Here is a 23,563-nt window from a genome sequence, read left to right on the forward strand (position 1 = left end):
TTCCGTGCCGTTTATTTGCTGTTTTTTCTGCTTTATCTTGTAGGCTACCCTTCCGGTAGAAGAGAAACAGACCGCATTCCTCGTAATTGTTGCGTAGTACCTACCCGAGTCATTTTCGGAGTATGGTATGAAACATTGCGCCGATTTCGCACTTGACTGTAAGTTTTGGTTCGTTTCGAGTATTGCGGAAATTTCCTTTCTGATTCCGAAATAAGCGAAGTACACGAGATGCTTTGCATTACCCACAATTATTGTGTGTTGCCGTTAGACCTTGCCACAGGCGAGAAACCTATTCTTTTTTGTAACAAATCCGTGGCACCAACTTCGTTGAGATTAAAAGTTGCATAAATACGAAATATTGTACGAAACTTCAGTCTGAGTGAGGCTTGAGCCCAATACGTGCAGGTGCTTGGAAGTGAGAGACAATGAGCTTTAATCACAAGCATGGCTCAGTGACCTAAAGAGCAATGGCGTGTAACGCGAGAACTTTAGAAGTGTATTCAATTGTGACGGCCAACCTGTTATGTTGAGTCAAATTCTGCCTACCTTACATCCGTTTGGCACATTTTAAAGGTGCTTGTACTATTTCGGATGCCTTTGAAAAATTAAAGGAAAAGAAAGTTGAAAAGATTCAGAAGATACCATCCAGCTTGTTTTTGTGCTTGTACAGAAGGTAGCGCAGTTGTATACTGGCGATGAAAAAGGAGTTGTGTTGGGGTCTTCTATCTCGGAGATGTTCATTTATTGGGAAAACGAGAACTGACAGGGACAGTTTCTTTCAGTTACAGTTGCCCCTGTGTTACGCATGTTAGCGTGCTGATCACACGTATAATATCGATAAATTGAGTGCAAAAGCAACTCTATGTAGAAATTTATTTTTTAATCTCTGGGCTTCTTTTTTTTAGCCGTCGGAGTAAAGCCTCCGTGCCGCAGCCATTTATGTTGCGAGCAAGTGTTTCGCCCGTGATGTCACATGGTCTCTCCTCTTTCTTATACAATAGATGATAACATATAGCTGGGTCAGTTTATCGCTTCGATGGCTTATGACGCAAACAGCCGCTCAATGAAAAAAAATCCCTATGGAGAATTTTGAATCCCGGTCTCACAGCGCGAAATCTCAATGCTCCACGAAAGCCCAGCACGGGAATCTCTAAATAAAGAAGTATCTAGGGCAACTGAACTTTCATGTCCACAAATGGCTTATAGAGTGGTTGACGATAAAGTGCATGCTTAACAGTTGAGCTTGCCGTAAGATGGAGTTGCCATTGTATGCTTGTGCATCATGATTGAGAAAAGAGGACACGGCATGTCGCTCTGGTTTTTGTTGTTCTTTGTCAGCGGCGGAAGTTTCTCGCGTCAGTAGTGCGCAGAGACATTTTATAAATTCCCATGGCACTTATCTGTTGTTATACTCAATCGTATACTCTGGGTGATGGTTACGCCCAAGATTTGCGAGAGCTAGAACATACGAGAGAGAATGTTTTTATTGAAAACCATATATTTTTGCCGGCGAGCATATGACCTCTGGCATGTTACTCTGCATAGGGAAAGGGTGTGAAGATGGGTCAAGGGCGAAGCTTTCCGCAAATAATTATTTGCCGCGTAAAAGATATGCACGTTGCTGCGTACGTAACGGCGGTGCAGACGAGTTCGCTCCATGTCTGTTCTGTGGTGAGGGCAGCTTTCAGGCATCGACGCAAGACGTTGGCGTTTTGGGCTTCTTTATTTATCGAATAGAGTGATCCTGTGCGTATCAACAGATGTCTAAGCGAAACTTGTTGTCGTTGTTTATTAACTGCGGTAAAATGGAAAATTTGGCTAAGTTCCCGCTGTCGCGATATTGTAGATGTAAACAAAGCTCTCAACAAGAAAACGATAGGGAAATAAGGAAATTACGAAAACCTTTCAAGCCGAAGCAAGTAAAAAAAGAAAGAAAAAGAAGCCTCGCTAGCGAAATTGCATACTAAGAACAGAGCTGTAAGGTAAAAATATAACTGCCTAATAAGTACATAGTGCGGTGTACAAAAGTATAAATATTACATGTCATGTGAGCCAACGCGTGAACTGTGAAAACGTGAGCACTTAGCTTCCAACCACACGCTGTAAAAAAAAATGCTGTAAATGACAAGAAATATGGCGCAGCTCAATTTCCAATCATTTGAGCGTTATATAGACAACAGGCCGTCATCTTGTAAGGCCTGTACCACGATGTACTGCAAATGGCAGCCAATTAAATCGCGCTATTATCACGAGCGAATTGTTTCTTTTTTTCCCTGGTGGCATTCGTCAGTCCCTCCTTCCCACTTTGTTCACGGTAATAGTCTCCCCTTTGTTCACGGCGATAGAGAAACGTGTATCTGATAAAAACATGAACGTTAAGTTGGCGGCTGGTTTTCACAGTGTACTTTAAAAGTCGATTTCGCAGTTAAGTGCACAAGAAGTCATGAAGCGAGAAAGTGATTGCAGCGCTAGAGTTTAACTACCCTAACATCACCTCGCGGTGCTGTTGTTATGAAAGCACAGAGAAGGAGTATCCTAGGCACTCATTACCTCAATTCCTCTCTAAGGAAACATCCGTGTAACAGTAATAACCAACGAGGCGTTTTCATATTAAAAACGGTAATTGTGTTCCCATTGTCTTACTCGCAACATTGTTAGGAAACATAAGATATCATAACCCTCATGTGCAGACACTATAGCACTCTAGTGGACATTCATGTCAACTGCGTATCTATTTTCTGCAATGTAACTTTTTTAGTTTTCAGTTAGGCTTTTGTTTGTTAGCTCAACATACACACACACACACACACACACACACACACACACACACACACACACACACACACACACATATATATATATATATATATATATATATATATATATATATATATATCGGCTTGGCACGTGCTGGTCACCATCTTAGTCTCTGGCTGCGCTGCTCTGGTAAATGCAGTGTAAATAGTCTTTTTTTTTCTGTGTCTTTCCGCACGTAACACTATATATATATATAAGCTCTATTTTCCACAAAACAAAACACAGTATTGCCGCGGGAGAGTGGGGAACAAAGCTGCTCGTAGCAGCTTGACCAGCCTCGAATACAGCGCACGATGGTTAGGGCCAGTGGGCTTCAGATTACAACGGTACCTGTTACTCTCCGGCAGCCCTTTATAGCTTCATTTTTCGTGCCGTAACTACTACATGCCATTTTCTTTTAGTTCTTCCGCACAAGCCTCAATCAGAACTAAACCCCGAAAAATAAACATACTAGCCTCATCAGTACTTTCTCTTTCATATCTCAGTCTTCCGTGCGAGAATGGCGTGTGCCAACCGCCGGTAGCTTCTACGCCAATTGTTCTCTAGGTTTTCGATGGCATGGGACTTCAACTATTGTACGCGTATTCATAACATATTTCTTTTGATTGTAGGCCCAAGAGCGATTCCATGTCAGGACGTATAATGAGCGCAAGAGTACCATGAACTTGGCTGTATAAAGGCGCAATGTCGAATGCTCGTTGTTTTCGGTAGATAAATTGTGGGCACCTAGCGAGAAACAGCTGGTCGCAACAGGAATCAACATGCTATTTATCTATACTTCATGCTCCGAGAAATGTTTTATACATGGGAAGGCACGTTCAAAGGATTGTTCGACTACATAGTATTAAAAAGAAGTTGAGATCCCCATTGGAAAAAGCTTTCTGAAGAAGATCATAGCGCGGAAGTAGAAAACACGACTATAAGAAAACGGATGGAATAGAGTTCGGTCGCGTTCTTGCTGCAAGGTTCCTCGCTACCGTGGTGTACTTTTATAAATTAAATACCAACAACCGGAGTAAGAAGTGGTGTTTAATTGCGTGAGTAACAAAGAAAGTCAGTATCGGTTCCATTTCGGTGGCGAAAGGAGGCGACGGCGGCATAAGATAATGTGGCACTACGTTGTTGCGAAAAATCTCAATGCCACGAGCCCTACAGCAGGAGCGGACGAGTGATAGCGCGTAGTGGACCAAACCAGTCGGAAGCAGAGATATCAGAAGGGAATGTGGCCTGGTTGTCAGAACTGAGAGACGCCAATCGTAGGCGGACTCGGTTCCGACCTCCTTCAGTGAATAGAAGTTATCAGCTGCCAAACGAAACAAAAGAGCTGAGGCAGAGGAGCGACATTTACTAACACTCATGCTTGTTTAATTGTTACAAACAGATGACGTGAAATGAAGTCACGGAAAAAAGGAAAACACGAACTTCAAGGTGTGGGCTAGTGTACAGCACCAAAGTAGTTTACTTCTGTGAAATGAAAACGACGAGTGACAAAATGAAGGCCAAAAACTTTCGCGCTATGCATATATTAGTTTTAAACGGCAACAGGTATAGTACACTATAATGTACAAAAGGTACAATGCAGTAAAAGGCAAGGGGTAATTTTACAGTTGAGTGCGCTAGCCTCGGTAGCAACCAACAAGATCATTTTACAAAATAAAGGTCCAAGAACGAGCACTAACCTGAACTCTAACGCGGACGTATGCTAACATTTTGCAAGGTTACTGCTTGTCTCCCGTTTTGTGCAAGCTTTGAGTGCGTATGAAACACTCCGTTGCATGTTGTAATCTGATGGCGTTGCACTTGGTGAACGCTGCTCGTGGTTGTGTCTGGATGCTTGCTGCGCTCGCCTAGCCCGCGTTATAATAGGCGGCCCCGCTCGGTAGTTGCGCGCTTCCAGGTATAGTCTCCGGAAGCGTTTTGCCGAAGCCTACGCATCCGAACGCCATTGTTGTAGCCGAGGCAGGGGGACACCGCGTCCTCCACTGTCGCCGTCGCTGCTGCTGCTGCTGCTTCTGCTGCTGCCGCCGCTGCTGCCTGGGCCAGTGATACCGCTTGTGCTCGAATCGCAGGAAGTCGTTCTGTGCGTGCGTGTGTGCGCGGGTGTGGGCCACCGGTGACTGACGTGTATTCTGCCTCTCCCCTTGCCCTTCCTTCCTTCTTCCTCGCCTTCCTCCTCCTCCTCATTCAGTTCCGTCATCTGGTGGCGGGCAAATTTCAGAAGGACGAAACGCTAGATGATAGGAAGACGACGGCCGTGTTGCATAGGACGCTAACCGGCGGTTCCCTTGACAAAAGCGCCAAGGTAAGGCCTCCTATTCTTCTCCCTACTTCGTGCCTTCCTCTCTCCTTCGTGGCGTCCTCTTTTTTCTTAGTATGGCCTACCATTGAGGCACCTTCTCTCGTTCCTCGAGGACGCGGGGCTGTCGCGTAACTTGTGAATGCACTGCTTAGCTATCGCTGACAGCAAAGGGCACTGCGGCAGCCTCGACCTTCTCTCTCTTCTTTCTTATTTATATCCCCTTCCCCAAGGCGCTGAGTCGTTCTCCTTAAAGGGTTGCAGAAAGTAGCGCCTCTTCCTCTTCACAATCACCCTCTGCCTCTTTCTGTGGCCTACCCCGTCTGCCCAACACTGCGCGTCTACACCGGCCCCGTGTGCGTTTGCTGTCATCGGACAGCGGTGTTGTGTGTACCAGATGGCGCGCTGCTGCCCGCGCACTGTGCCCGCCAATGGCGACCCTGGACGTGGCGTACGTTATCCCGGTGCTTGACACGCCGTCTGTTTTGATCCTCAACCACTGTTTGCGTGCACAGCCGTTGTGTCTCCTTGCTGCATTCGTCCGTTGTGTTGCTTGGTTCGTCGACGTTGAACCCTCCTGGTGTCCCATCCGGCAGAGCCAGCAATGTTCTCCCTCGGAAGCTGTCTTGCACACAGCCCGCCCTCATGCCGCTGCGAGCGCTCTTTTCTTACCGTAACTACAACGTTTTTTGACCGCTACGAGATTACGTGTTGCGTGTGAAAACGTGTGTGTCATAAATGTCGTACTGTTTTCACACCCAATGATGCATTGAGTGCACCGGTGTTGCATAGTGAACCTGCAAGCACTTCCACACGCCTTGTTAATCATGCGTATTCGTGTATTGATGTGAACTGCGAACAAATTGTGAATATTTCTTAAGGAATTCTTGTGGAAATTCTTGCACATAGGTAAGTGAAGCACAAATCATTACGTGCACAGGTATCTTATGCGTATGAACGAGACTGGCCTCATATGATCACTTCTGTGACCACTGACCTTTAGAGCGGTGATAAATTGTGTAAATGTCAATGTCATCAGAATCACACCTGTTCATAAGCGAAAGCTATAGCAATAACCACTCAGAGGTAGGTGTAAAGGTGGCCGCGTTTATGCAATTATTTTAGTTGCTGAGGAGTTGACCTTTCAACACTTCCCGCTTTATTTGGGCAGAGAAAATGTCAAATTCATGAGTGTCTACTCCGTGAAGCCGTACCCATCATTTTGTCACCAACAGCAAAAAGCCAGGCCACTCGCAGTGAATACTGCTCACACACCAACCGTTCTATTCTCCGTAATGCGTTGCAGCCCTCACTAGGTGTGACAGTCAACGTTAAAGAAACATTTCAAACTGAACTAACGCGCATGATTATTGGTGTTTGATGCAAATAAATTGAAATTAACCATAGCTTTGTAGGTGACCTGTTTTCATTCGCCACTCGAAGTAATCTCATCAAAAAATCCTCGATTACGCGCAAAATCCTTCATTTTGCGATAGTACCAGGTATGAATGAAAGCAGACAGTCATCGTACAGGAAAATTCCAGACCAACATAGTTCCAGCGCATGACGATTTTACTTAATCATGACGATGATGGCACCTGCACTTCAAAAAGCGCAAAGTAAATTCATGGGCGCTCGTCCCACCATGGAAGACCTCGTTTTGCGAATGTTCGCGCTGCGCCGCAATTCGGACTCTTTACTTTCAGGGAGAGACTTTCATCGTCGTTCCTCCACGTGTTGTCGCGTATAGCGATCTATACGCTCTTGTCAATGTCGTGAATTTAGCTTATCATTTTTCTGTGCATTGTTTACGTCATGTCGCCTTGTTAAAGTGACACTATTGAATTGAATTGAATTTTCCATTGACGTGCCCAAAAACAGTATACAAAATACTTTTAATTTGGTGCGCAATAAAGAACAAGACAAGAAAAGGCATATCGTAAACAAAGAAAAGCAAAATAGGCTCCTATTCACCTTGTGAAGGTGTTTGGCCAGCCAAACTGTACTATCACCTGATCCGATGGGCCAATGTGACGTAGCCTTGAACTGGGTCACGCCGAGCTTGAGCCATTGTACATATTGATGTTGCTGTTTCTTTCGTCACTCATCGTATTCGCGCTGCTCTTCAGGCGTCCTAACCGTACGTGGTTTGCTGCAAGAACCGCTGCCTCCTACCTAGCCTGCGCACGACGCCTCTTCGTATATCGACGTTGCTGTTCCCGTCGCCGCTCATCGTGTTCATGCTGCTCTTCGGGAGTCCTAACCATGCGTGGCCTTTCCGTAGCGCTATCAGAACACAGATGAAATCAGTTGCTAGGCGGGTTCTTTTACATACGAAAGTCTAGTTACGCCACTCCTTAGTTCGTATGCTACACTTGCCGCTTCCCGGCAACTGCAGCTTACGCAACCATAATCTTTACCGGGAAACGCTTGCGGCGAACGCTGCGTGAGAAGGCGAGCTTTCTGTTTTTGCCTTCTTTCGCCCGCACGGACGACGACGACGCTGCCGCGGATACGTGGAGGCTAGCGCCATCTGGTGGTGGTGCTAGAAGCCCAGCGGCGCACGCCTCTCACTGTGATTGGTTGAGTTCTTGCACACGGACACGACAAATGCATTAGAGGGTAGCGGTATACAGCTTCGCTGCACTATATTTCACAAAATACATATAACATGCCCAAAATACATATAAGATGGAAGAATGATTCAAAAGTATTTTAATAGTGTAGGTTTCACTTATGTAAATGTCCGCATTGTCATTGTTTTTCACGCAGTTAAATAAATATGGCAAATGAATTATGGGACTCGGGTTACTTACGTTATTTGCTCTAAACAAATGTTCCCGCCTAAATCACCTTTTCGGGAAAGAAAAACAAGTAGATTGAATCAAAAAATGCACTTTAAATATACCCATGAATGCACCTCTGCAAACATTTCGAACTGCACCCGGAATTTTTCATCACCGATTCAATGTTTCCATGGTACATCTATGAAGAACTCTCATGCAGCTGTAATAACATGAACGGCCTATGAACCTTTCAGAACATACTAATAGATCTGTGTTACACTTCTTCAATTTTTGTTTATGAAGAACAACGACAATGCTATTCTCTACGGCTCAACAATATTCAAATTTACTAACAATCAAAGCTTGAAACAATATAATAATCAATTAATAATCACTAAAATCACAAGTTCTTTGGGATACAGACCCAAGAAGGCTAAAAGATGCATCCGCTTACGATGTGGTTAACATGTTCAGCAAATGTTAGGTTACTATCAAAATAGAAACTTAGATGTTTAGTTACATACAGTTTCTTCAAAAGTGTGTCATCCAAAGTGTACGCAAAATGGAGAGGGCAGCTTTTTCTAGTAGCAGACATTAAAGACGTCTTTTTCTGCATTTGTTAGTAGGCAATTAGAACCGCAGAACTTCGACACTGAATTAACATTCATTTGTAAAGCATGATGGTACCTGCTGTCTTTAACAGGAGAGAACAGTGCTATATCGTCAGCATATCTGTATCACTCTGGCATTTGGGATGCAAGGAACGCGATAATTCATGAACAAATTAAAAAGAATAGGCTCAGCAATTGAGCCCTCGGGTACACCCATATGGCTCGCCATATATGATTCTGATAAACTTACTGATACGCAAACAAAAGGTTGACCCTACCGCGCGCCTTGAAAATCTCAACCATTCAACACGGGTACTTCTAGGCTGTGGACGGACGGCCAAGTAGCGCCTGGTGTCTAGCAACGCGCACTGCCGCTTCCTCGATAGCGGCCTGAGCGCGTAGAGGCTGGTGCTCGCGCTTGCCGCCGGTGTCTTTATTGCGCTGGCTCGTGCCGACTGCGGGCATATTTTTTGTCGAATCTCAATACCGCCGCGTTGGAAAAAGTCGGAACATCGACCGATCCGAAGAGAAGGCTTCGTACGGGTTGGGAATCGCTGACCCCTGCTGCCGAGAAGCTCCTCTAACCCGTTTAGGAACCATCTCGTGTACATTAGATTTCCCACTGTATCGTGTGTTTGTGTGTTTCCATCATTCTTCTTGTTCGGGAATTTTGCATGCTTTGTGTACGCCTCACGTTTTAGTGTTTCTCTCTCTCTCTCTCTGTGTGTGTGTGCTGTTATACATCCCTTTTTTTATTTCCTTGAAGACTACATACAACAGCCTTTAGAGTAGTCCCTCTCTTAATAGGTTTTCCTGTTTTAATCTTTCGAGATAAAGCTAGGAGGAGGAGGGAAAGAGATAAGAAGAAGGCACGGAGGTTAACCAGAATAACGTCCGGTTGGCTACCCTACACCGGGGGAATGGGAAAGGGGAAAACAAAGATAACAGGGAGAGAGAGGAGGGAAGGAAAGAGGGAAATTGCAGTGAGTTCGCTGACGTGTTTGGCCGTGGTCTTACTATTGTAAGCATCACAAATAAGGAAAAAAAAAGCGAGCTCCGTCTCAATTTAATATGGACTGCGGGAAGTGGCCTTCAAGCACACACGAAGGCAATTAAGAAATAGATGGAAGAGCCCCAATAGCCTAGTTTACATAAGTTCGACAGTTGCGCATCGCATCCAATTTCTAGCGCATCGCATTCCTGTGAAGAGCGGTAGTGCGCTAAGAAGGCGCTTCGCATTGATTCGCCAGGTGAGGGTAGACTTATGGGCGTGGCTCCACTCACGCATGTAGCGCTACGTTCTCAGGCGAGCTAATGCGCTACATGTAAACGGCGGCGCGTTGCCATTCTCAAACGCGCTTGGAAAAGTGATTTATGAAAACGCGGCTGTTGACGTTGTTTGAACGCATGCGCTATATTTCTTTTTCTTTCTTCCGAATGTATCATAACTTTCTTTAAATTTTCTTACTTCCTTTTTGTGTTGGCAGTCTCTTCCCCTTTCCTTGTGTGTTGTCTCTTTCCTAATCTGAAGTGGTAGCGTGCGAGTGCTCAATCGCACACATGTAAGCCTAGTCACGTTGACAAGCCTAATTTTGTAATGCAGAACCTCGTTTACTTTACGTTAAGCTATTGCGGGTGTGCATTGAGCGAGCTTGCATAGAGTTTCCAGTCACATTATAGTATATACTAATGCTCTTAGTACTAAGATGGCATAAACATGTGGGGATAGAAGGGGAGAGGGGGAGGGGAGCCGCTGCTCCAGTAGGGCCGTTTGCTTTCACATACCCTTTTCGTTAACACAAGGATAAGAGCGAAAGCCTTGCGATTGAAGAGAGAGAGAAACAAAGAAAGAAAGGTTGAGTATGTATTTCAGCGGAAGCCTATTAGCCTCGAGAAGAGACCTACAGGGGCCGCCACTCGCGTGACGTCGGGGCACGGTCTCGCGCCTGTCGTTGCTGCAGTTCGGGCGGTGTCCGGGCGCCTTCTGCATTGTTTCTGTTTGTTCGTTCAAGTTCCCTATGCTTGTGCATAGTGCATATCCCAAACGTTAGTGCTTTTTTTTGTTGCATACGTGTTCTTTCATACGTGAACCATGCGTGGTTGTAATATTGATGAGAGCTGGTACAGCTTCCAATAGAATTTTTTTCTGCACGAAGCTGCGTAGTAATTATTCATTGCAGTATGAAATAGTGTTTTTGGCGCTTTCATTAAGAAAAGCTTCGGCATGTCACCCGGTTCACGCTTGTTTGAGACTACACCACGCAGAAGTGAGCAAGGAATCAGCAACACACTTAAGCGGGGAAGTGCCCGAATAAATAAAGCAAGATTTGTGCAGGATGAGTCTCGACGATTACGCATTGAAGAGGCCGAAAAGAAATTAATGAATAATTTAGCGTCTTTCATATTTACCCAGAACATTAGATCTACATTAGATCTACCTGACCTTTCACTACGTCGCAAGCATTCTCGCCTTTGTCTTTTTCATAAAATATACTACCTCAATCCTTTCCTGAAAGAAAATCTCTTCGCCAGACCCAGTTACATCTCATCTCGCATCGATCATCAATACAAAGTTGAAGTGCCAACTTGCCGCACTAATTTATACCATTCTTCATTCTTACCAAGAACCGCCACTGCATGGAACCGCCTTCCCGCCTCCTTAGTCACCATTTGTGACAGCACCAATTTCAAGCTTGCTGTTCAAAGTGCCTTATAGTTCCCTCATTATTTTTTATTTTCGTTCTGCAAATAATGTACTCCACCACTCCTTTCTGTTGTGCCTGCCGGCCTTGAAAGTATGTACAATAAATAAATAAATAAATAAAAGACTGCAAGCCAGAATAATTTTTCTTAGTTTTAGAGCGCAGCTCTTTGGCGTCCGTTCCTGGGTTTCGCGTCGTCGTCGGCGTTGTCGTCGGCCTCGTAACCAGCTCCGCCCCCCTTTCATCCCCCCAGCGCTAGCAGCGACCGACTGATACCGCTGGATGCCGCTGACGCCGCTAGAGAGTCAAGATAACGTGACTGCATAGACCACCGTCGCCGCCATGCAGAAAGAGGAGGAAAGGGTCCCCCCCCCCCCCCTGTTCTTGTGTGGCGGATAGGGTGCTCTTCAGTTGCCGACGCGCCGGTTATTTCACGTAGGCCCCGGCACGTCGACGAATACGTGACCACCTTCCCACGGCTAGACCTGGTTCTTAGCGCTGCGGAAGCGAGGGTATCATATTGTTTGTGTCGGCATCGGCGGCGTTGTCCCTGAAACCAACTCCGCAGCTGGGGTTGACTCACTATCGGCGTCAGCGGCATCAGTCAGTCGCTGCTATCTCTTCCCTCCTCCCTTTATCGTGTTGTCCGCTTGCTGCGCGCGCTTCTGCCCCCATCGTTTGCCGCTGGGTGTACACGCCGCCCCCCTCCCCCCTCTTCCTGCGAGTCTCCGGTTGTCAAAGCGCCGGCTCGAACTTAATTCCTTTCTTCGCTCCTCCTCCAATGCAACCCCTGTGCGGTGGCAATCAGAGAGCCAGATCGGTGGCGGCGGATCTGTATATCTGCACCGCCCGAGCCGAAATTGCCGCTGCCGTTCGCCCTGTGCCGTGGCAATCAGAGAGCCAGATCGGTGGCGGCGGATCTGTATATGTGCACCGCCCGAGCCGAAATTGCCGCTGCCGTTCTCCACTGCGAAATTATCTGCCAGTTCTTTCTGAGCAATGAGCGAGACGACCGATGGAAGTCCTCCGTCTGCTGCTGCTGCTGCTGCTGCTGCTAAACACAAAGCTTCCTTCATGACTGTCAAGAACTGTTAGTGGAGTCTTTGTTAAAGGAATACGTGTGAAAAATAAAAAAAAAATTCTGTGATAGCGCATACATGTGTTGCTCGATTTCTTTGCCTCAATCTATCGAAAAGGTGAAACAGCTTATTTGCTGCGCTCAAATTTCGCATTAGGAAGTAACGTAATCGTCGGTAATTTTTTTATTTATTGCGATTATTTTTACTGGACTTCCAGTTTTTCAATCCCCTAGTGTTGAACTTTGTTCATTTCGTTCATCCAGTAACATACAACACTCCTCGATGAAGTAACAGTTTCGCTGTCTTGTTTAATTGTACTTCCGTCCAAATGCCTCTCAAGCAGTGAAGCTTACTATGTGCAAAGATAGACGGTAAATTAGAGAACTATGGCGGAGGTGGAGGCTTAAGATGGAGGGAGGCGGGGGGGAGGGGGGGCTCGTATTAGTAACTTTTGTACATATAAGAAATGTAAACGTAAGCGCAGTGATGACGTTGATTCACTCGTTTAGACTGTAGATTAGGAATTCGTTTCTTATACGAGAAAGGAACAAATGTGGAAATGTGTCCTGCGGTAGCATTAGCGCACTGCAGCTTTTGTTCTTTTAGGACAAAGGTGTAGCTTTTACTCTTTCCTTTCATATGCATGTTAGGTGCTGAAGTACTTGGCAAATGCTTAACCGATTTTAGTTAAAGCTGTTACGTTCAAAAGCAAGGATTAATTCCATCGACTGCTTCCAGAATATTTTTTATGAGAAAGTTCTTTCTAAAACTCCCGAATTGCAGTACCTTTCTATAGGAATTCAACTTGAAAAATTACAACCACCATGCAACATCTCAATAAATATAAGCATCATAATTTCGAAAACTCCGTCAATGAAAGAGCCACAAGGTCAATGCAGACAGAAAGAGAGAGAGAGAGAAAGGCAAAGAAAAGACAGGCAGGTTAACCAGAGATTATCTCCGGTTGGCTACCCTGTATCGGTGGAGGAGCAAAGTGATGCGATAGGTGAGAGAGAGAAAAAGAATTAAAAGAGAAAACACACACGCACGCACACACACGCACACACATGCACGCACACACACGCACACACAACAAACACACACACGCGCGCGCACGCGCCCGCGCACTGTGACGCAGTCTGCGACGGCGTTCCTAGTGTTACGAAGTGTCACCGTCCAATCCTACGTCACACAGTGTGCAGTCACAATTTGTCACAAAGTCCCGTGTCTTTTAAATAACGCAGGAGGGCCTTCATAGCAGATCGTGGTGATGTTCGCTTAGACCAATTTCCAAAGATGTTGTTTTCCGTTATTGGACGCTTGTCCAGTTGGTCTACGGTGGCTGAGAGGGCCGCTCTTTGCAGGTTTAAACAAGAGCACTCAGAAAAACGTGTGCGATTGTTTCGTTGAATCCGCAGGAGTCACAAAGTGGGCTGTTAGCCATTCCGATACGAAAGGAGCACGCATTTGAAAATGCACCCGCCGTGGTTGCTCAGTGGCTATGGTGTTGGGCTGCTGAGCACGAGGTCGCGGGATCGAATCCCGGCCACGGCGGCCGCATTTCGATGGGGGCGAAATGCGAAAACACCCGTGTGCTTAGATTTAGGTGCACGTTAAAGAACCCCAGGTGGTCAAAATTTCCGGAGTCCTCCACTACGGCGTGCCTCATAATCAGAAAGTGGTTTTGGCACGTAAAACCCCTAATATTATTATTATTATTTGAAAATGCTACTCCAAGTCATAGAAGGACTAGAAGGGTGCAGTTACGTCGTGGAAGCTCGGGCGGAATACGGAGCTGTAAATTAGGGTTCAGGGTATGAAGGCGTGAACTTATGAATTACGATGAATTGCATTGAGCCAATGTTAATTAACGTGCAAGTGCGGAAAGTTTTTTCGCTGCGTCGGCTCTCGAAAGAGGAATGGCAACGCAGTTGACGCCGTCATGGGCAGATTGTGCAGCTGCGTCCGCTCGATTATTGCCATGTATGCCTCAGGGACTAGGCTGATACTACTGATATACTGATATACTATATCGAGTCCTTCGTCACTATGACATTGAGACTGAGATTGAAAACTATGAGATTGCGGACTTCTGTGATCTCCGCGATGAGCTGCTCATGTGATCCATGGCGCAGCGCTGAGTGTACACTCTGTAGGGGTGCCTTGGAATCACAGAAAATTGACCATGCATGGGGTGGTTCATCCTGAATGAGATGAAGAACCACATGCAGGGCTACCAGTTAGCGGCTGTCGTTGATGATACATGTGGCGTTAACCTGCCAATAATTTGCAAACTACCGTCGGATATAACTTTAGAAAAAAGGGGGCGTTTAGTCGTCCGAGGCGTAGGCACACGAGCACCCACCAGTGGGCGCGCACTCTGGACTAACGTCATCAGGCGGACGGCCGGTGAGCCCGCCGACGGAGAAGATGGCCGCCCGCGCTTCGAACTGGGCGAAGTCCCGTTACAGTGTCCCATCAGCTGTGTGCTTCAGCCCCTCGTCAAAGTGAATTCCAGAACTGTTTGTGATGGTCTATCATGCCGGAAATATTACTACGAGCTTACGATGCGGCATTTTTGCCGCGTGCGTTTATTCTGAACCGTGATCCGGTGAAGGAAGATTGCAGCAAGCATCGCTGGCGCTCCGCTACGCTTTGCCTGAAAACAGGATCCCGCGGTGACTGCTACGAACACACATCCTGCGTCTTTGTTCCATGTTGTTTTATTTCGCTCCTAAGTGACGTTACGACGAGAAAACGTTTTCAAAGACTGGGGCCTACTGTTAGCGGCGGGCGTGTTCGTGTACTGTGTCGCTGCGTTTTTCGTCGGACGAGGTGAAGTGATGGAGCAAAACCGTTCTCAGGAGAAATCAGAAACTTGTGCGCGCATTAAACAAACCTACGAGTGTCTCAACAGAAAATATTTGCAGAAAAAGCCTTGAATGCAAAGATTTGTCACCGTCAACTTAGCGTGAACGATCATTGTCAGCAGTGAGATAGCCGAGCGTCTAGCGACGGTGTTCGAGCGTTGTGTAGCACCGTGGATTGATTGCTGTCCACCAGTGCTCACTGCACGCGCAAGCTGTAGAATGCGTGCTGTGAAATTGTGAAAACACAAAACAAAACAAAACAAGTATAAATTTTATGCTATTTAAAACCAAGAGTATTTATTTAAAACGATGAATGAAGCATTTTTGTACCTTCCTGCCTCGACCGTATTCTCGCCCCAGGTTTGTAATGGTTGCGATAAATGCATCGTTTTATGTAAGTACTTTTTCAATAGCAGCTGATTTATTTTAAGCTTGGAAAACGAGTAGTAGATATGTCGTGTACATGTAAACAAGCGCAAAAGCCATGCAGAGCTGCTCTTTCTACTTTTGCCAATTGCAATGAAGCTAAAGAGCAGACGACGGGCAGCGTTGTCGAAGGCACGGGGTTATTTTTCTGTCGCTATCCGGCATGCGCTGTAGCACATGAGAGCTACACTAAACCAGTCATCAAAATACGAGTCTTTATTTATACCGAGAATTACGCGTTTCAGGAGCACGATTTTTCGAGCGGGACTATTTTAGTCGCGGAGGCAATCGGCTGTCGCGTTTCGGTCATCTGGGCGGGGCCTCCCCTTTTTTCTAAAGTTGTATCCGACTATAGACTTGTGTAACTCTCGAGCATCATATGAAATAATGATTTCAAGTAGTCTCTCCAATAATGGGCTGCTTTTGTTTCAATTATTTCAGCTCAAATTATTTGTCTCTCTTCTCTCGCTTATAGGTAGAGTGTGCATTTATCTTTCGTACGACGATGAATCTTCCCTCCGGTGCTAAGCAGTTCGAACAGCACACTATTTCTCTGGTATTTCGGCATACATGATTTTGGGCAGTCGGTCATACAAGAGACCATTTTATTTGCTACTGCGCGTTCATATTGGCCTATCGCTTGTTTTCTTTCTGCCTGTAACTCTGGGCAAGCAATAGTGAGTTCTTTCAGGATGTAAGTCGGGGCTTTGTTACGCTGAAACGCCGCTATGATATCAGATTCCCTAAACATCTTAACATGAACCGTCTCATTCAAATACTCGTGAATCCAGGTGGTCTCAAGATATTTTACTTGCAGTGAACGCTAGGTAACGCGTTGCTTAACTAAACGTGGTAGAACTTGATCGAAAGATTTCCCGCCGGCTGCCTCATTATTCTGAAATTTCTGGTCTTGTTTTTTTTATATATATGTGACATTTAGCTGGTAATTGGAACTCAGAGAAACATGTGCATTCGTAGGTCATACCAGCGTCTTTCAATAGTTGTAATGGAAAATATAGACGGACCTTAGCCATACACATGTATTCTTTCATGCTAGGAATGGATTAAAAAAGAAGAACCTTGAGACGCGTAAAGTGGAGCTAAATACCGGTGGAGCTCCAAATAATAAATGCAAAGACCGCATGGATTATTCCAACGACCAGATGAAAAAATGATGTCGCTCATTTAGGTTGGTTATAAAAACAAAGTCTTCATTACGGGTTACACTTTAATAGAGATATTTCGTGCCGGTCACATAAGCAATATAGGGTTTTGTAAAGTCATCATCATATGTAGCTTTGTGCCTCCAAGACGCTGCAAATGGATACCCTGCAGACTCGTTGCAGGCTTTATCGAAGGTCGCGGTGGAAGTGTCAGCATCAGTAATTTATGATAACTTTGGTACAGCGCCTGAGATTGCAAGGTCGTGTGTACGAGGCACTTCTAAGTAGGAGGAACAGCGGGCTGTACAACACCACTTTAGCAGTCACTAAAGCTCCGTTTGTAGCGTTTGTCCAGATATTTGTTGAGGAGTTGTGAAAAGGATGGAGTCAAGTCCCTGCTGCGCTGATGGAACGTTTCTTAGTCGTTGTTTGACTTTCGTTAACTAGCAGTTCTCCGACTTGTCAACAACTAGAAAATAATGTGTGTTACGGAATATTTTATCTGTTCATATGGTTACTTTTAAGCCGTCTGAACTCTTCCGTGCACGTATATACGGGACAGATTTTCTCGTGGGAACCTGGCATACAATACGATCGTATATATATAAAAAAAAACTACAGGCAGCTTCAGAAGAACCTCCTCCATCTTAGCCTAGCGACAGCACTCGCAATTCAGTCTTCGAACAGTGTCACGTGGAATGTGTGGATGGTACGGGAAGCAAACGTCTCTCAGCGGCGCACGACGCTGTTCTCAACTTCTTGGCTTGATGCGCACAGATGGCGGCCGTGACGTCGACGACTGCGTGCGCGCCCATCACCTCGCACACGGCGGCGGCGCACAGCGGGTCCCTCCCGGAGCTGGCCAAGCAGGCAGCACAGGGCGCGCAGGCCGGCATCGCGCAGGCGACAGCGCACGGTGCCGGCCAGGAGCTGCCGCAGCAGGCGCCCCGCCGCACCGAGGAACGACCGCACCTGCACCTGGGCTTCGCCGAGCGGCTGCACGGCCTCACAGAGAAGCTGCACAGCCACCTGCGAGGAGAGGGCTCTGATACCAGGGGGCGCACAGGTACGCCTCCTGCTTTGTGGGTGTCATCCCCTTCCACGGTCTTGTACCTACCACGCTGCTGCCGCAGTGAAACGCATTTACAATGGCCTTGGAAATATTTGTTTTATTCAATTACATGGACAATGCCGGCGCATTTCGGCCACCGCCGTAGGCGTCTCCGTAATGTTCCGCATAAAGATAACATCGTGGCCGCGCGCCGAATGCTGTGGGTGTGAGGCTAAGGAGGGGGCCTCGCTCTCGTGCGCCCCAAGGAGAAGGCGTTCCATCGCGCGCAAGGCACCTGGCGGAGAGGAGGGGGTGGTGGGGGAAGCGTTTTACGTCGGCGTTGGCTGCGTATGGCGCGGCGAAGCGCGGCCGCGGGGGCCCTATCTAGAAAGCCATCTGCGATGGATGCCGAGTCTACGCGCACCGAGGGCTGTTAGCTTCGTGAGCGCTGTGTTCTCTCCGCTTAGTTCGCGTTGAAGCGACAGGGAGCACGAAGGTCAATTCCATCTCCTCTGCTGCCGCTCTTCCTCACGCCAGCTTATTGACAGCAAGTGTTCGCGATCTTCGAGCGAGCGGTATTCATGTTGGCCTGTGTGCGCGTGACGCCATGGTTGTTAATTAGTAAGCGAACGTTTAGAAATACATGGCCTGTAAACTACTACCCTTACTACTATCCTTACTACTATCCATCGCAATCGATGCTTCGCCTTTAGGGCGTAACTGCGGCATTGTTTATAGTGCGTCACCTCCTGTGGCCTAAAATCACGGGTGGAACTCACAAAGCTAATCATTCGTAAGAAGTATTTGCAGTTGGTTGGCTCCCTTAGCTAATAACATCTCTACCGTCACAATTGGCTGGAACTTGCTCTTAGGAACAGTTCTATCGTGAGAACTTATTTTATTTCTTTTTATTTGCATTTATCCTTCATTATTTCTTTTTTTATTTTCCTTTTTTTCCCCACATACGCGTATGAGCGGTTTAACGTTCCTCTCGTCATTTACCGTCGTATTCTTGAGCAAGGTGGATGTAGGAGCAACTGTTGACGGCCTCGAACACGCATCGTTGCGTCTGGCAAGTTAATTGATCCAAATAAAGGCCGACCACATTCGCTGCTAGCCTGCGAGCTAGTGCCTTCTGCGCGCTGATAAAATTGTGGCAGACAACCTTGCATGGCTCCCTGTAGGAGAGGTTGGAGCACGGGGAACAGGCTATAATAGTAATCGTAATCAATCAATTTATTAATAAATTGTTTACTTTTCGTGGCCGGGAATAACCCTATAACTTGACTACTGGTTCATGGGTCCAGTAACAAAATCAATCAATCAATCGATCAATGGATCGATCAATCGTTGAGTTGGTCAATTATTATTGTGCTCCGGAACAACATTAAGGCCTGGCTAAAAATGTAAAAAACAAATAAGTTAGAATGTAAAACAACTACAACTAAATGTTACAGTATACTTGTAGAATAAAGAACTGGACAAGTAGCTACATAATTTAGTAAAGCAATGAAGGGGGCTAGTTGGTGAACGTTCATGGTTATATTGCGTTCAGTTTTACACAGGCAATATTAAGGAAGGACAGGACGTGGACGGACGTAGCGCAAACTACGAACTGTTTAATACTGTTAAATAGCGTGCTTATATACAAGGAGATATGGCGTTGGGGGAGGGGGGGGGGGTTAAAAGATATGACAAGTTCACGAAATGTGATCATAGTTCGGGTCAGGCATACGTCGTTCACTTGCACCCGTTCGCCATGGCAAACTCGACCTCAGCTTTGATAAGCGCGATGGACGGATTGCTTACGCACATTTCTTCTTCTTTAGCTATCGCAAGCGCCTCCCATATTTCTCGCTCCGTTTTTGTTTGTGATGTGCCAATGACTGTGGTGCTTTCTAGTAGCGGCGAGCATTTGCATTGTTTGCAATGTGCAGCCAGGTTGCTGGGTGCTGTCAGAATCTGGCACGTGTATGTGTGCTCCCGTAACCTATCATTTAGACAACGTCCAGTTTGCCCGATGTATACTTTCCCGCAATCTAGTGGGATTTGGTAAACAACTGAAGTTGCACATTCCACATACTTTTTCACGTGCTTAGTCTGACAGATGGTAGCACTAGGGTTTGCCTCTTTGGATCCTGCGTTAACCCTCTTGCACGTGCCTTTTAGTTCTTGTGGGGCGGAGAACAGAACTTGAACGTCATAGCGTTGGGCTGTCTTTTTTATCCTATGTGACAAGCCATGAATGTAAGGCAACACCACGCGTTTTTTCCATTTTTCTTTTTCCTGTGTTTTCTGCCTTTTCCTGTTGGTTCTGATTTCGGGCAACAAGTTTTCACAGATTTGCACCACCATGCTATTTCGGTACCCGCTTAGTAACTCAAGGGACCAACTGCAATGCATGCTCACTGACCTGGAAAGGCAAAGCAGAAGAGTGGGTCTAAAAATTAACCTGCAGAAAACTAAACTAATGCTTAACAGTCTCGGAAGAGAACAGCAATTTACAATAGGCAGCGAGGCACTGGAAGTCGTAAGGGAATACATCTACTTAGGGCAGGTAGTGACTGCGGATCCGGATCATTAGACGGAAATAATCAGAAGAATAAGAATGGGCTGGGGTGCGTTTGGCAGGCATTCTCAGATCATGAACAGCAGGTTGCCATTATCCCTCAAGAGAAAAGTGTATAATAGCTGTGTCTTACCAGTGCTCACCTACGGGGCAGAAACCTGGAGGCTTACGAAAAGGGTTCTACTCAAATTGAGGACGACGCAACGAGCTATGGAAAGAAGAATGATAGGTGTAACGTTAAGGGATAAGAAAAGAGCAGACTGGGTGAGGGAACAAACGCGAGTTAATGACATCTTAGTTGAAATCAAGAAGAAGAAATGGGCATGGGCAGGACATGTAATGAGGAGGGAAGATAACCGATGGTCATTAAGGGTTACGGACTGGATTCCAAGGGAACGGAAGCGCAGCAGGGGGCGGCAGAAAGTTGGGTGGTGTTAAGAATGGCGAGCTACAAAGCAAGATTGCCACACAGTTACGACAGGGCGACACGACGCGCATCTCCCCCTCACCGTCGCCGCAGCTAGGAGGCGTTCGAAGAAGCGGCCTTTGTGCTGAAAACTGCTTCCTTCCTCCAGCCCCATCGACATTGTGACGGGACGAGTTCGGTGTGTGAACAATGATTCCAGAGTTCCCCAACGCGGAGCTGATTTGACACGCCTGGACAAGCTGCCGCGGGAACGACGTATTTTTGCGCTTCTGACGCTTCGGCGGGACGCAAAACAACGAGCGACCCTCGATCGGCACCGATACTTCCCGGAACGGCACCCCTTCAACGCCGTCGTTTGGGCATCGGAATGTGTGTGCCTTTGTGTCTGTAAACTGATCTGCAGAGCAGCGGCGAGGTGGTGATGAGTAAACGAACAGTCGCCGCCTCGTATGGCCGGCGGATCGAGTGTATAAAAACTGTGGTTGTGCGAAAGCTGAACACACTTCTCTTGAGCAGTCATGTTAGACTGAGTCACTTCTCTCATGCAGTCATGTTGGACTGATACTCTTTTTCTCAAGCAGTCATGTTAGACTGATTTAATTTCTGTAAATAAACCCTTTTCCTCGTTCTCGATGAGAAACAGTTCTTCACTTCATCAACGATCTCAGCGTAAATAAGTTGGACGACGGCATGGGCCAGCTACCTTCGAATTCATGCCGTACTCCAATCTTGGCAAAGGACCACGGACGATGGGATTGAGCCCCCAATCCTGACAACTGGCTGACAGCGGTGGGATGGACTTTGCAACATGGTGCTGTATCTGCGGTGAGTGCTTGGTTTTTGCTTTGACTCTCTAGGCTTCATTTTGTGGTTGTTCTGTTTAGAACAGTAGGGAAGCTAGATTGTTGTGTGTTAGCTAGGTTGTGTTTTCCTAGCTAGATTTAGAGAGCAGAATCAAGGCAGTAAAGCAGCAGTCATGGAGTTAAGGACACTGCTGAGAGACGAGGTGTTGATTGTTGGTGAGGAACTGGGCCTAGATGTACGCAAGGAAATGCTCAAATCGGAATTATTGGAGCTAATTTCCAATCAGGCCAGTGAGGAAGATATTGAAATGGGATTGGAACTTCTCAAAAACAGAGAGAAACGGGAAAGAGAAAAAGAAGAACGGGACAGAGAAGAACGGGAAAGAGAAAGAGAGGAACGCGATAAAGATCGCGAGTTAAGAAAAATGCAACTTGAACTTGAAAGCAGACGTTTGGAGTTGTCTCAAGGAAGTGAAGGCGCTCTGGGTCGATCAAGTGAGGCAGAATCGTACCGCATGGACAGGCTATTAAAGCCATTTGAGGTCGGGACCGACATAGGCTTGTTCCTAAGCAATTTTGAAAGGACTTGCGAAAAGATGAACTTCGGCCCGAGTACATGGCCACAGCGGTTACTGTCTATGTTGCCGTGTGAGGCGGCGGAAGTAATCGCCAGATTGAGTGTGCAGGATGCATATGATTATGCAAAAGTTAAGGCTAGTCTCCTGAAGAAATACCGCCTTTCAGCCGAAGCTTTTCGGCAAAGGTTTAGGAGCACAGGCAAGAAAGATAGCGAGGGCTATCCGGAGTTTGCATATAGCTTAAAGGCCAACCTAGTCGAGTGGCTTAAAAGCGCGGAAGCGTACGACAGCAGAGACATGATCATTGAATGCATGTGTCTAGAGCAGTTTTACAAAACCATCCCACAAGCTGTGAAACTGTGGGTGCAAGACAGAGGTAATGTAAACACTGTGGAAAGGGCGGCTGAATTAGCCGAAGAGTACGCAACCCGTAGAAAGTTGAACGCCGAGGAGGGAAACTGGGACGGTTGAAATGGACCGCGGAAACCATTTCCGTTCAAAAAGGGTGCGCAAACTAGACGATCCGAGCCTGTAGACATGGCGGAAAAGCCCGCAGAAAAGAGCGAGGAGAAACTTAACGGAGAAACCACACAAAAAGAAAAGAAAAGAAAATTCGAATCTGTTAGACCAATTCGCTGTTACAAATGCCACAAACTGGGACATATAGCTGTAAACTGCGAGAAGTCTAGCGTAGTTTTTTCCTACGTGGAGGAAAAGGATGAGAATATGGAACTTTTAAGTCCATATCTCCACGACCTGCAAGTTAATGGAAAACCATGCCGAGTGCTAAGAGACAGTGCCGCCACGCTGGACATTGTCCATCCGTCTTACGTGACGGTAGATGACTTCACCGGAGAAGTAGCATGGATAAAACAGGTTGTAGAAGAACACAGCGTGTGTCTGCCCATGGCCAAAGTCAAAATCAGTGGACCATTCGGGGAGCTAGAGACTGAGGCTGCAGTTTCCAAATTTTTGTCACTGCAGTATCCCTACATCTTTTCGAATCGTTCGAATCAGTTACTGCGTGACAGAGGGCTCAAACTGGGAGAGGGCATAGTACAGGCATTGACCCGAGGCCAAGCTCGTAAGATCGCGGCGCTTTCGGCTGAAAATGCTCAAGCTCCTCCAGCGGAAGCAGAAAAGGGGATAACTTCAATACCCGAATCCGAGCTAGGCCCGAGGGACAAAAGAACAGTTGAGGAGAGCCGGCCAGCTGACCAGCTCAATGAGAGCGTAGCACTAGAGTGTCAGAGTTCTAGCCTGCAGGAAGAGCAAGTAGACGCGCTCACAAGCGAGACAGGGTCGTTATTATCACCGGCCTCAAAGAACTTTGATCAACTCTTACGCGTGGATAGAGAGTCACTGGCAGCTGAGCAAAAGAATGA

The 23,563-nt window shown here is 46.6% G+C and overlaps 1 protein-coding gene across 7 annotated transcripts in view; it reads left to right on the plus strand.

The window, feature by feature from the left end:
• The window catches only part of Dgk (diacyl glycerol kinase 1), a 555,078-nt gene that overhangs the window by 460,087 nt on the left and 71,428 nt on the right, over positions 1 to 23,563 (plus strand). For 6 of the 7 annotated variants that reach the window (XM_065442108.2, XM_065442113.2, XM_065442110.2 and 3 more), the window contains 2 exons: positions 5,006 to 5,119; positions 17,528 to 17,816. In XM_065442108.2, the coding sequence (XP_065298180.1) occupies positions 5,006 to 5,119; positions 17,528 to 17,816 (403 nt within the window). The remainder of the gene's footprint in view (positions 1 to 5,005; positions 5,120 to 17,527; positions 17,817 to 23,563) is intronic. The other variant, XM_065442112.2, reaches the window with a different exon arrangement.

This window comes from Dermacentor albipictus, chromosome 4 (assembly GCF_038994185.2).
Source record: "Dermacentor albipictus isolate Rhodes 1998 colony chromosome 4, USDA_Dalb.pri_finalv2, whole genome shotgun sequence".
Classification (NCBI taxonomy): Eukaryota; Metazoa; Arthropoda; class Arachnida; order Ixodida; family Ixodidae; genus Dermacentor; species Dermacentor albipictus.